The 11,364-nt window shown below is 36.9% G+C and overlaps 1 protein-coding gene across 2 annotated transcripts in view; it reads right to left on the bottom strand.

Moving 5' to 3' along the window:
• Positions 1-4,929: 4,929 nt before the first annotated feature.
• LOC139137079 (integrin-linked kinase-associated serine/threonine phosphatase 2C-like) overlaps positions 4,930-11,364 on the bottom strand; it is a 30,037-nt gene continuing 23,602 nt past the window's right edge. The window contains exons 6-9 of one of the 2 annotated variants that reach the window (XM_070705046.1): positions 10,990-11,111; positions 9,402-9,521; positions 8,799-8,880; positions 4,930-6,633 (exon numbers count right to left, since the gene is read on the bottom strand). In XM_070705046.1, coding sequence (XP_070561147.1) covers positions 6,493-6,633; positions 8,799-8,880; positions 9,402-9,521; positions 10,990-11,111 — 465 coding nt within the window. In that variant the 3' untranslated portion in view covers positions 4,930-6,492. The remainder of the gene's footprint in view (positions 6,634-8,798; positions 8,881-9,401; positions 9,522-10,989; positions 11,112-11,364) is intronic. The other variant, XM_070705045.1, reaches the window with a different exon arrangement.

Here is an 11,364-nt window from a genome sequence, read left to right as displayed (position 1 = left end):
AACTTGTACAAAAACGGGATAAACTTGTAATAGATCAGTTTTCTACCAAACAATTTCAATGTTTCTTGGGTAATTTCATAAAAAGAGCTAAATTCCGGGAATGAGCCGTTATGGGGTCATACTTCTGAAATATATGAAAACTCTATGCAAATGTACGAACACAAGGTACGGAAATAAAGCGATGAAATCGAGTCATAGGTACATGTGCATGACATGTTCTGACACGAGGTACAAGTGTCGCCCTACATTCAGGTTTTCATAACTCCCCGCTTGAGGGCGCAGTGCACCACAAATGCAATGAACAACTGTCGAAAGACCACACAGTAGCACTGAAGGCACAAACACTCTTTTGTTCAAGAAAAGGGGATGACTGGTTGTGCAAAGGCAGAAATAAAGCTATCTGAGCAGTAAGAAGCTAAAAAGAGCCAAAACGCCAATGCCACACTTTACGCTGAATCACCTTTGAGTTTTTTATTTCATTAATTTGGGATTTTCAGGAAAGACTAATTGGTCAAAGTTCACCCATTCACTTTGCCTGATAACAGTAGAGTACGTTCATGGTAACAGGCACAGAACATTCCATCATGTAAGAGCAAGGTTATTATCTGAAAATGGTCAATAATGAATTATTACATGTGTCAAAATTCAAACCATGTGACACCTCATTGTAAAAACATAATTGAATTTTTATTATAACACTCTTTCACATTCATGTAACCGCTGCAATTATCACCAAATCAATATTTTCTGGAGTACCTACCAAATAATGAAATTGGCAGAAATGATCATTTTGCATGACCTTTGGAGATTAATCATAAGGATAAGGATAAAAACATAAAATGAACACATAAAATACGGATAAAACCATAAAATAAAGGTAAAAGTAAGGTAATTCATACCATTTATAACACCAAACATATCTGCCTATAAATAATGCACTAAAATGACAGCTTTTCTGTACTTTTTTGACACAGTGGCAGTGCACCCTCTCAGCCACAATACAAACAAATTGCCTGTGACGCTTGAAGATGTTTTGGTTTACATGTCAAGATATAGGGCTGGCCCAAAGAATTTTCTACAATTCAACAAATTGATGCAAAGTTTTCAGAAAAATCTGTTTGTCAGAGGGCACACGGCACATTGGATGTTGTTCACATGAAAGTGCAGAGAAATCTGTTGTGTTGAAACAACACCACCAAACCCCAGCCCTTACATCAAGAATTTATAAAACATGACGAATGTATAAAAGCTGTGAACTTTGGTCACTTGCAGTGAGGTTTGGCTTTGCATCTTTGAGAAATTTGGATAATACTTCACAAGTATTGCATAATACAGGGTTGTGAAAAATATCATGGAAAACAGCTCACATTTTTCAGAAAAACTCTTGAAATCTAAAAAAAATCTATTATTAGGAAAAACAAGCGACCTAACAGCTGATATCACTTTGCTGTGTTATATAGAGAATAACCATTTGTGACATGTGTTGATGAAGGTGGAAATCTTTGATAGCTCATTTAGAATGGCCTGACCAAAAATGGCAAAAAAGCTGCAAAAATACAAAATTGCAGATTTCATCATAAATTGAACATATCACAATAAGAACATCCCAAAGATCATGTCAACCAAAGCTATCAGATGAGTAGTTTTTGAGAAACAAACTTTTTGGCGAAAATGGGCAAAAATTGCCCCAAAAAATTCGAAATTGCAGATTTCATCATAATTTCAACATCACATTAAGTTCATCTGTAGGAACCTGTATACCAAATATCAAAGCTATCAGATGAGTACTTTTGAGAAACAAATTTTTGACCAAAATTCGCAAAAAATGCCCAAAAATACAAAATTGTAGATTTCATGATCATAATGTGAACACATCACACTTTGATCATCCCTTTGAACCTGTATATCAAATATCAAAGTTGTCAGACAAGCTGATAGGGTAAAATAATTTTTTGACCTAAAATGATAAAAATTACCTTAAAAATAAAACATGGGGCCCGGGGGCACCGACGTCCTTTGTACCTCCTTACTGTTTATTATTTGCCATAAATGTGAAATTTGGCAAAAAGTCAAATTGTTTGGACATAAATGAAAGTTATTTGAACTGGTTGGTTACTGCTCCAGCATAAGTTCAAGTGTGGATTCTAAGTATCAACAACCCTGATATGAAAGTGAATTAAGAATTAGAGATGGGACTGAATAGGATCAACAATATCTAAAACAGGAAACGGTGAACTTATATAATACAGAAGGGGAGAAAATTTAGCCAATGGCTAATCTAAACCAAATTACTTAAACTGGACTGTTGGCATTGATTACACATGTATTTATTGTCCATCATATAGAAAATAAATTTGGGCCATTGACTAAAAAACATTTGCTTGTTACACTCACCACACTTGTACTTAGTATTTGGAGTGTACACCTATCTACAATACAATGATAAAAAGTTTGGACTCTGTAGGTCAACAGTGCATCTTTAATGTGTGAGACTAAATAAGCTTACCCCTCAAGTATGTATAGGCCAAAGACAATATTTAATTTTGATTTATGTAATGCAGGGAAGGACATACAATATGGTGAAAAGCAAATTAAATATAAAAACTGAATATACAATTATATGAAAATGTTGTTTTACAGTCATGAGTATCTGGTGTGTGCCGAGAGACAAATATTAAAATTGGACAGTATCATCCTGACCACAGTTTGTCTGACTGGTTGTTTCCTTCTGATTTTCTGACACGGTGATAGGTACAAAATATTATGCTATTCACGATAGTTATACAACATAGCTTGCATTTTGTTCACAGTAGAACTGAGTTTTACATGTAAGATAACTTTCTCATAAACTGTAAATTCTGGCTTCTGGCAGCTCAAACGTCGCAATACTACATTTTTTGATATGATATGGAGTGACTTCCACACATATGCAATATGCAGTGACAGTCGATATATTCATAGTAAGTAAGAGTCTACTACATTCAAGCATAGTGATGTTGACAACTACATGCATGCCAGTGCACGATTTCAAAGTAGCACGGATGAAATTCTAATGGTCTTTTAGTGGAAATATAGGTATTAAACGACAGTGAAACAAACAACATTAGTTATCGTGACCTTGCTGAAGTGCAATCTCGGATCATGTATGATCTGATGATCATGCCAAATTTATACCATGTCGGATTATGCCGTGATTCTGAAGTGCGCGTACTTCCTTAGTAAATCGGTCAACATCCCTGCGTACGATGCTGTGTGTTCCGCTACAGCTAATCGCCCCGCTCACCCTACGTACGGGTCTTTGCAGGGCTGTGGTGAGCGGGGCGATTAGCTGTAGCGGAACACACAGCATCGTACGCAGGGCTAGGTCAATATAAGCATGCACACACTGTCTTTAGCGATCGGAGTCAACAATGATGTCAAAATCAATGCACAACGGTCGAAATTACCCAAAATAAGCAACAGAAAACTAAAAGTTATCGCTATGTCGAAAGGACAGTACATCAACATAAAACGACGCTAGTTTGTTATGACATGGAGGTAGAAGGACAGAGCGTTCCCTCGCTCTCACCCACAGGCTCTAGAGTCAATGCAGGCAAACCGCTAGCCGCCACTGATTCAATTTTTATTGTATCAGTGGCGGCTAGCGGTTCGCCTGCATTGACTCTAGAGCCTGTGCTCTAACCCAGCTATTAGTACGGGCCGCCGGTGGGATTGCCTCGCTGAAGCAATGGTACTGGGGAGTACCGAGTACGGAGGCCATCATTCTTCAGTCTATCGAAGGAGCGTTTCGTGCCAAAAAATACATGACAGCAACAAAAGTACCATCACTGTGAACTCCATATTTACAAAACATCATCGATTACACGCTAAAAACCCCCAAAAAAAGTCAAGATTCGCACCAGACGCGAGAAACAAGATGGCGTCGGTTTGATTTTTTAAAGTCCCATGCAAAACAATGCTAACTTGTTATATGCGCATGCGCATATTAAGGGGAGACCCATTTGATTTCGGGGGGGGGGTATGCAGGAAGTGGGTATGGGAACTTTTTTTTGTGAGAGAGACAGCATTTTTTTATTTCTACTGTCAGACCTGCATCAATTTTTTTTTCAAATGGAGTAGCAGTGAATTTTCAAATTTAAGCCACTGTTTCACATATCACAGGATGGTTTTATGTATTCATTTTACATTCCAACAAATGAAAACAAAATGGAAAGTCTAGTATATATACAACTTTCAATTGTAAAACACTTTTTTGGCAAATCAACTGTGATCAGTACTATACCTGCTTTTCTTTAAAATAGTCAATTCCTTTTAAGTTCTCAGGGGGGGGGGGGATGTTATCTTTTGTGGTCAGAGAAACAAGGCTCACACATTGTATTTCTTTATATTTGTTGTTCCTCAATTTTTCATTGTCAACTTGTAATCTTTCTAACATATTTATATTGAGAGAATAATGTATTGGTTTTAACACTAATTTATTGACTCCTGTCTTGTGTTTTTAATTTTCACAATTTACAGAAGTCAAATAGTCCCATCTAGATATTGCCTATACCATTGAGATATTGCAACAGAAATCCTGAAATATGATTTCTTGGGTCAGAAAAGGGAAGGGAAACATCGAGTGCACTGAGGTGTAAAGTAGTGAATGCTTATATCGTAAGCGCTGGAAAAAAACCACATAAGAATTGCTTGTGGTAAAAACATTTGCGCTGCCTATGGCAGCATGCCAGCAAAGAATACATGAGGATGAAGTTTCCAAAATTTTGCTCATTTCAACTGCATTGTGACAATTCCTTTTTTATTTCTGTCTGTTATGAGAATTTTTTTTTTCTCAAGCCATTACAGGCTTAATTTTTTTCTTTTATTTCACCTGGTGACATTTTTTTTCTCAAAATCCTCCATACCCCCCCCCCCCTCCCCCGAAATCATGTGGTTCTCCCCTAAGTGAGCCCCTGACCTATACGGGCCAGTGGATTGCTTCCTCAGTAGAACTGATATACCTGCCGGTACCGGTGTTTATCGCCTACGGAGGCCATCATTCTTCAGTCGATCAAAGGCGCCTTTCGTACCAAAAAATACACGACAGCCGCAAAAGTGCATCACTGTCAACTTCATAACTATAGAATATATTGAAATACACAGTGAAACGTTCACGACGTAAAAAATGTACCCAGAACGAGAAACAAGATGGCGTCCGATTCGATTCTTCAACTCAGAATTGTCCTAGAGTTGTGCGCATGCGCAGACGGTAGCTTTAACGAAAGTGAGGCAAAATCAAGTAAATATAAAATAAAAATGGATAAAAATATTGTTTAAAAATAATACAAGGCATGTATCACCAAATTTTGAACATTTCTGACGGCATTGCAACTATACGAACACCCATGCCAAATATCACAATAATCAAATCAGTGGTTTTGAGGAAAAATTGAAAATAGTGGTTTTCAGAAAAAAGCTAAAAAAGTGACTTTAAAATGATTCAATCAAAAAAAAAAAAAAAGACCGTTTGAGATACATGCCCAAGTGACCACCAGACCAAATTTCAGAAAAAGTTACTGAAGCGTTTCTGAGATACCTGCGTCCACAGCATACGGCCCACTGTATGCAACAACAGAGGCCGCGTCATCACATTAGTACTTTGTGCCCACAGGGCACAAAGGACTAAAATTGCATATTTCTGCAAAATTTGAACAAATCTGATATAGGTCATCCCTACGGACCTCTATATCCCAAATATCAAAGCTGTCTGACCAGCAGTTTTGAAGATTTGAAGATTTTTTTGACCAAAAATGTCAAAAATTGCCTTAAAAAAAAAAATTTTGCATATTTCATCACAATTTGAGCAAATCTAGATGAGGTCATCCTAGCTGTCACACCAGCCATTGAGTAGAAGAAGATTTTTGCCCAAAAATAGCAAAAGTAGCATCAAAAATACAAATTTTCATCATCACAATTTGAACAAATCTGATGAAGGTCATCCTGTACTCCACATATTAAAGGAATTAGCCAGGCCGTTTTGAAGAAGCAGCTTAGAATGTAAAAAGTTGATGGACGCCAGACAACGCCACACATCCACCTATTAGATAAGCTTTGTGTCGTTGACAGCAAAGCTAAAAAACTTGCAGAGATCAAAACTACACGAGGAGTGGGGCAGATGGCAGTACACATCATCCAGGATGACAAGTTCACAATGTTTAACCCTTTGAGCCCCAAAGCCAATTTTTGTCAGCTTTATAAAATCTGCCCCAGTCAATTTTTTTTCCAGATTTTTGCCAAAATTTTGGTGAAAAAATGGAGCGAATGAAATGTGCTGTCCATTTGATCCAAAATTATCAAACAAATTTCAGAAAAATTCATAAAAATTGGTAAAATGTTACATTGAAATTTTGGTGGGAAAAATTACACAACTCAAAGGGTTAAGGAAGGGAGCAATGATATGTAGTGTTATCCCTGTTTGAACACAGGCCGCATCACGACCAGCTGCAAAATTCGTCAATGTTGCAGATGCACCAGCAACACGGTCACATTGTCGGCACTCTTCCTTCTGACCGCTTCACTGGCAATTCTTCGGCACGCCACCTCGTACCGAACATCATCGGCTGTTTTGGTATCACTTTTCCGCAGGGACTCATCCTGAAATTCATCACAAGTTAAAATGTCACTAGAACAGTAAACTACACTGTGCAAGCAACTGAGACAGATGAACATATGATCAACAGACAATGAATTACGATACCATATGTCAAAAACCAACAGGACACAATACATAAAACAACAGTACACACTTGTATGCGACAATTTTGTAATGAGTGGCTATGGTAAATGTTAGCACAGTTCTCTGTTATGTAAACTGCTGGAGTTCTGCTTGGCATATTGTTACAGTTGGTCACATTAAGGGGCAGCAGAAATATTATCAGGGTTACAAAAAAGCCAGCTGAGAATGGACGATGAAATTGATCTAGATGTTATCACTTTTGTAATTGGGTTTGTAAATTTGTTTCAAACTTTACTTGCTGTCACGAAGTTGCAGCAAACAACAGACCGATGATGGTGTTGTTTCACAGTGGGCTTGACTGCAATTGTTTATACATAGCAATAAAACCAGTCAGCAGTAGGAACTAATTGGTGTGTGTATGTGCGTGGTTTTAATGAGGGAAAAGAAAGTAAATGGTTCAAAATATACAGCCAATGGTAAAATATTTGGGTTTCTTTTTGGCTTTTAACTTTTTTAGGCAAACAATTTCAAAAAATGCCAAGGCAAGGAAAAGAGTTCAGCTTGACACTGGCTCAGCTGCTATATGTGACATACGGCAGTATAGCGATGTTATACAACTGCCTGCATCTTAAGTGTACCAGACAGCTTACTCCCAGTATGTATGTATGATTGTTCAATATACATCTTTTCATATGTGCTACTACTTTGACAAGTTCAGGAAAATGTTCTCAAACCAATTACAAAAGTGTGATAACACTTAGAACAATTTCATCGTCCATTCTCACCTAGTTTTCACTGTAATATGTCAAACAATTTTCTCTTGTACACCAATATTACCAAAGACACGGAATATCCCTGAAACTGACCAGGGCTACAGTCAGGGCATTTTGCGTGATGTCTATGTGCGATGGCTAAAAGATATGTAGGTTCATCGCTTGGCAATTTCATCCCTCATTCATTTCGATGACAGGAAAACAAGTGCGAAAAGCATGTAAGTCAGTGCAAAAGGATCAATGAAGTGCATGATAGGACAACACATTTCATTTTTTCCCACCAAAATTTTAGTGCAACATTTTACCCATTTTTCTGATTTTTTCTGCAATTGTTTTGATAATTTTGGACCAAGTCGACATCAAATTTCATTGGCTGAATTTTTCAATCAAAATTTTGTCAGAAAAGAATTGACTGAGGTATATTTTAAAAGTGACAAAAATTGACTTTGGCGCTCAAAGAGTTAATAATCTAGGAATGGGTACAAATTGACAAGGTACTGTAAACATTCACATGTTAATGTTAATAACTGATAAAATATTTAAAAACTATTAAAATATAATATATATATATATATATATATATATATATATATATATATATATATATATATATATATATATATATAATAATCAAGCATAGCAGCGTCATTTTTATTTTAACAAACATGGAAATTAACAAACAATAATAAAGCACTAATTCTCATAAATTTTCAATTATTTCATTTATTATAACCCATACATTTCCTTATTATTCTCTGAAGGGCATGTTAAAGTACATTTATCATCAGCCTTTTCATATTTTGCATTGTGTACACTAAGCAGTGTTGTTGTTGACAAATGAATTCAAGTACAGACGGGAACAGGATTGTCAACCAATGACATTGGACAGTCAAGTCACTACTTCCAAGTTGAGCAGGCCTTCTGCCGTGATTTGAGAGAGGAATGAGAAACTGTAATTTACAGACAGAAAAATAAATACAGGAAATCACATGCAAAGTTACAGCCATTGGAGCTGTATATTAATTTTTGACTAAACCTGTTCACCCCATTTCCCTGTGTAGAGATCCACATGTGCCTTAAAAAACAATAGGACTGGACCAAACCACAGTGATGAAAGGGGCAACTTTTGTAATATATTGGACACTCAACTTGCTGCTCATGGAACTGACAGACCAAAATATGCAAATAAAGTTGGAGTATCAGTATTGTTCTTATGTTGCAAACATTTCAATTTTGACAAGATCTACATGTTGCTATAACCGATATCAGTTGGGTAGCAGCAGCAAGTTGGTGTGGTTCATCATACTTACCTGTAAAATGTTATCAATGAATTTGATAGCCTCATCAGATGTGAATGCCTTCCACAATCCATCACATCCAACCAGGAGATACCTGAAAGTGATTAGGAAAAAAGAAAGTTGATTAAATTCATTAGAATTAATCATTTCCACCAAGGGCACAGGTCAGGTCCTGTCAGGTCAGATCAGGTCAGGTCAGGTCAGGTCAGGTCACACAATTTTTAATCCTGCACTCCCCCTGACTTGAATTGCATTAAACTTCTCTGTTGTCCTTCTATCTTCAAAAATATGTGAATTTCCCTTTTCAAGCAAATATTGATAGTAGGCATCATTTTGAAAAAAAATTACACTTAGTATCCCAAACTAAGCATACACGTACACACTATGTCTAAAAACTGAGACAATGTTAGAGATGTTCATGAAATCTCAAATGGACCATGATCATAGTAGCTAACAGCGATAAGGTTCCGAAGAATGAAGAGAGACAACGTACCTTGTTGACCAAAGTTAAAACCAACTACGTAACAACAGTAAATATGTTTTGAAACTGATAAAAATACAGAATGTGAAAAACATTTTACTGACTAGATGTATATCCTGACTCAAAAGCTGTACCTGTCATTGCTTGTGAGTTGGCATCTCTTGACATCCGGTGTTGAGATGACGCCACAGTGTTTAAATCTACCATCACCGATGGATCTCGACACTTCCATAACTCCCATTATTCTGCCTTCTCTGTTGAATAATAAAACAAAACAACTGTTATAACATCATACATCATGGTCCAGCATTATCCTGAATTCTCTGTTAGTTAAAAATCTCAGTATAATACAATTCTATCCTGCCTTCTCTGTCAGCTAAAAATACTGGTGCAATATAAAGTGCACACAACATATAGAAGGCATATACTGTACTGCACATGTTTCCATGGCATGACAGCCCCACTTTGATAATACAAATTTATGCATGATGATTGAAACAGTCAAAGAAACTGAACCTGCTCACGTAACAGCAATAACTTTCATGCACTTTCTGCTTTGCCTCTGTCATTACAAGACTCAAAGACATTCTGTGTAGATGTAAGATACTACTGACATTCACACAGAAAAATACCCACTTTTGTAATATAGGATAAAATAGCTTGTCATAGCTGCTTCATTTCTTAACCCTTTCACCACCATGGTTTGGCCACAATCCATTGTAAGTTATCAGTGGCGATTTACAACCTGTTACAGGGAATCCAAGTGGGGGTGAAGGTGGGGAGGGATGTATATGTACAGGTGAAATTTTAAAGCTTTCAGTGTTTCTGTGAAGGACCCATACCATCATATCTTCACATTATTTGATAAATGTTACGTATCAAACGGCTAGTACCAACAGTTTGAACAGTTTGCGTATCTATTTGAGAATTGACTCTGACTGCTAAGGGGCCTATAAAAGTTGACGCACGACAAACGTAATTCTTTCGTTTAGGGGGGAGGGGGTAAAAGCTCACGTTGTTTTGTGTGCGTCAAAATGGCATAAGGATTTTGTCTATTGTTTTCTAAACCATGACCACTTGTGCTTGTGGGAAAAATGCAGAGCTGAGTTTACTGCAGGATTGTGGAGTAAAAAAAAGAGTTCAAACATGAATTACAAAAGAAACACTGTCGCAATTTTATTTTTTGAATTGAAATTGATACTTTTCTGTATAGAGCTGCGCAGTGCAGTGACACATGCGGTACGCGGTGCGGTCAACCTACATTTTTGAACATTTTGACGTTTAGAATGCAATAGTACCTTCGCGTTTATCGAGAATAGAATGACCACAACTTGAAATACGGAGACAAAAAAGACAACAAAAAACATAGATGTGAAATAAAAACTTGTATGCTTTTTCAACATGAAACATGTACACGTACATGAAACGTTTTCCTACATGCGAAATACCGGTACATGAAAATATTCTGTGTCTTAAAAAGTGAAACGCGTAAAGTGGAGGTTTATTAATTAATGTGCACTCCTAGTATTTTTTCATTGGCATGCAGATTGGAGAGGTGTGTGTGGGTTTGTCAGAAACGGCATCAAAATATGACATTGATTTCATATAAGAACTTTCGTTTTGAGGGAGAGGGACACGGTTTCAAGTAAAACAAAGGAATTATGTTTCTTGTGCGTCAGCTTTTATTTATCGACAAGCCCTAACTGTAATTTTGAAATTTACCGTACAAAACCGCCAGCTTTTAGAATTCTTCGCCTTTCTTCTGCCTGCGTTGGTGTATGGTCCTTTGTCAGTGGAACAGCTACCTTCTTTTTGACTTCTTCATTATATCGGCACAGAATAGCCTGAAACGAGGATACCAATTCACAAAAATCCTATAAGCACCATGGTTTTGGCCCATACTCCCTATTGATAATTGAGGAACTGTTTATGGGAATTGGGATATACAGGTTAATGATCCCTGAAAAAATTTGAGTTAGATATTATTTTGCCGCATCAAACTCGTCCGTTATGCTAGGAGTGTTTTTGTTAATTCTGGACTTTATTACTCTCATAATTGGCAGTCGTTTCCCTTTCTTGTAGTAGTACTGTGTTATC

The sequence above is a fragment of the Ptychodera flava genome, chromosome 7 (assembly GCF_041260155.1).
Source record: "Ptychodera flava strain L36383 chromosome 7, AS_Pfla_20210202, whole genome shotgun sequence".
Taxonomy (NCBI): Eukaryota; Metazoa; Hemichordata; class Enteropneusta; family Ptychoderidae; genus Ptychodera; species Ptychodera flava.
The sequence above is the reverse complement of the archived record's forward strand: the minus strand, read 5'-3'. Positions and strand labels throughout refer to the sequence as shown.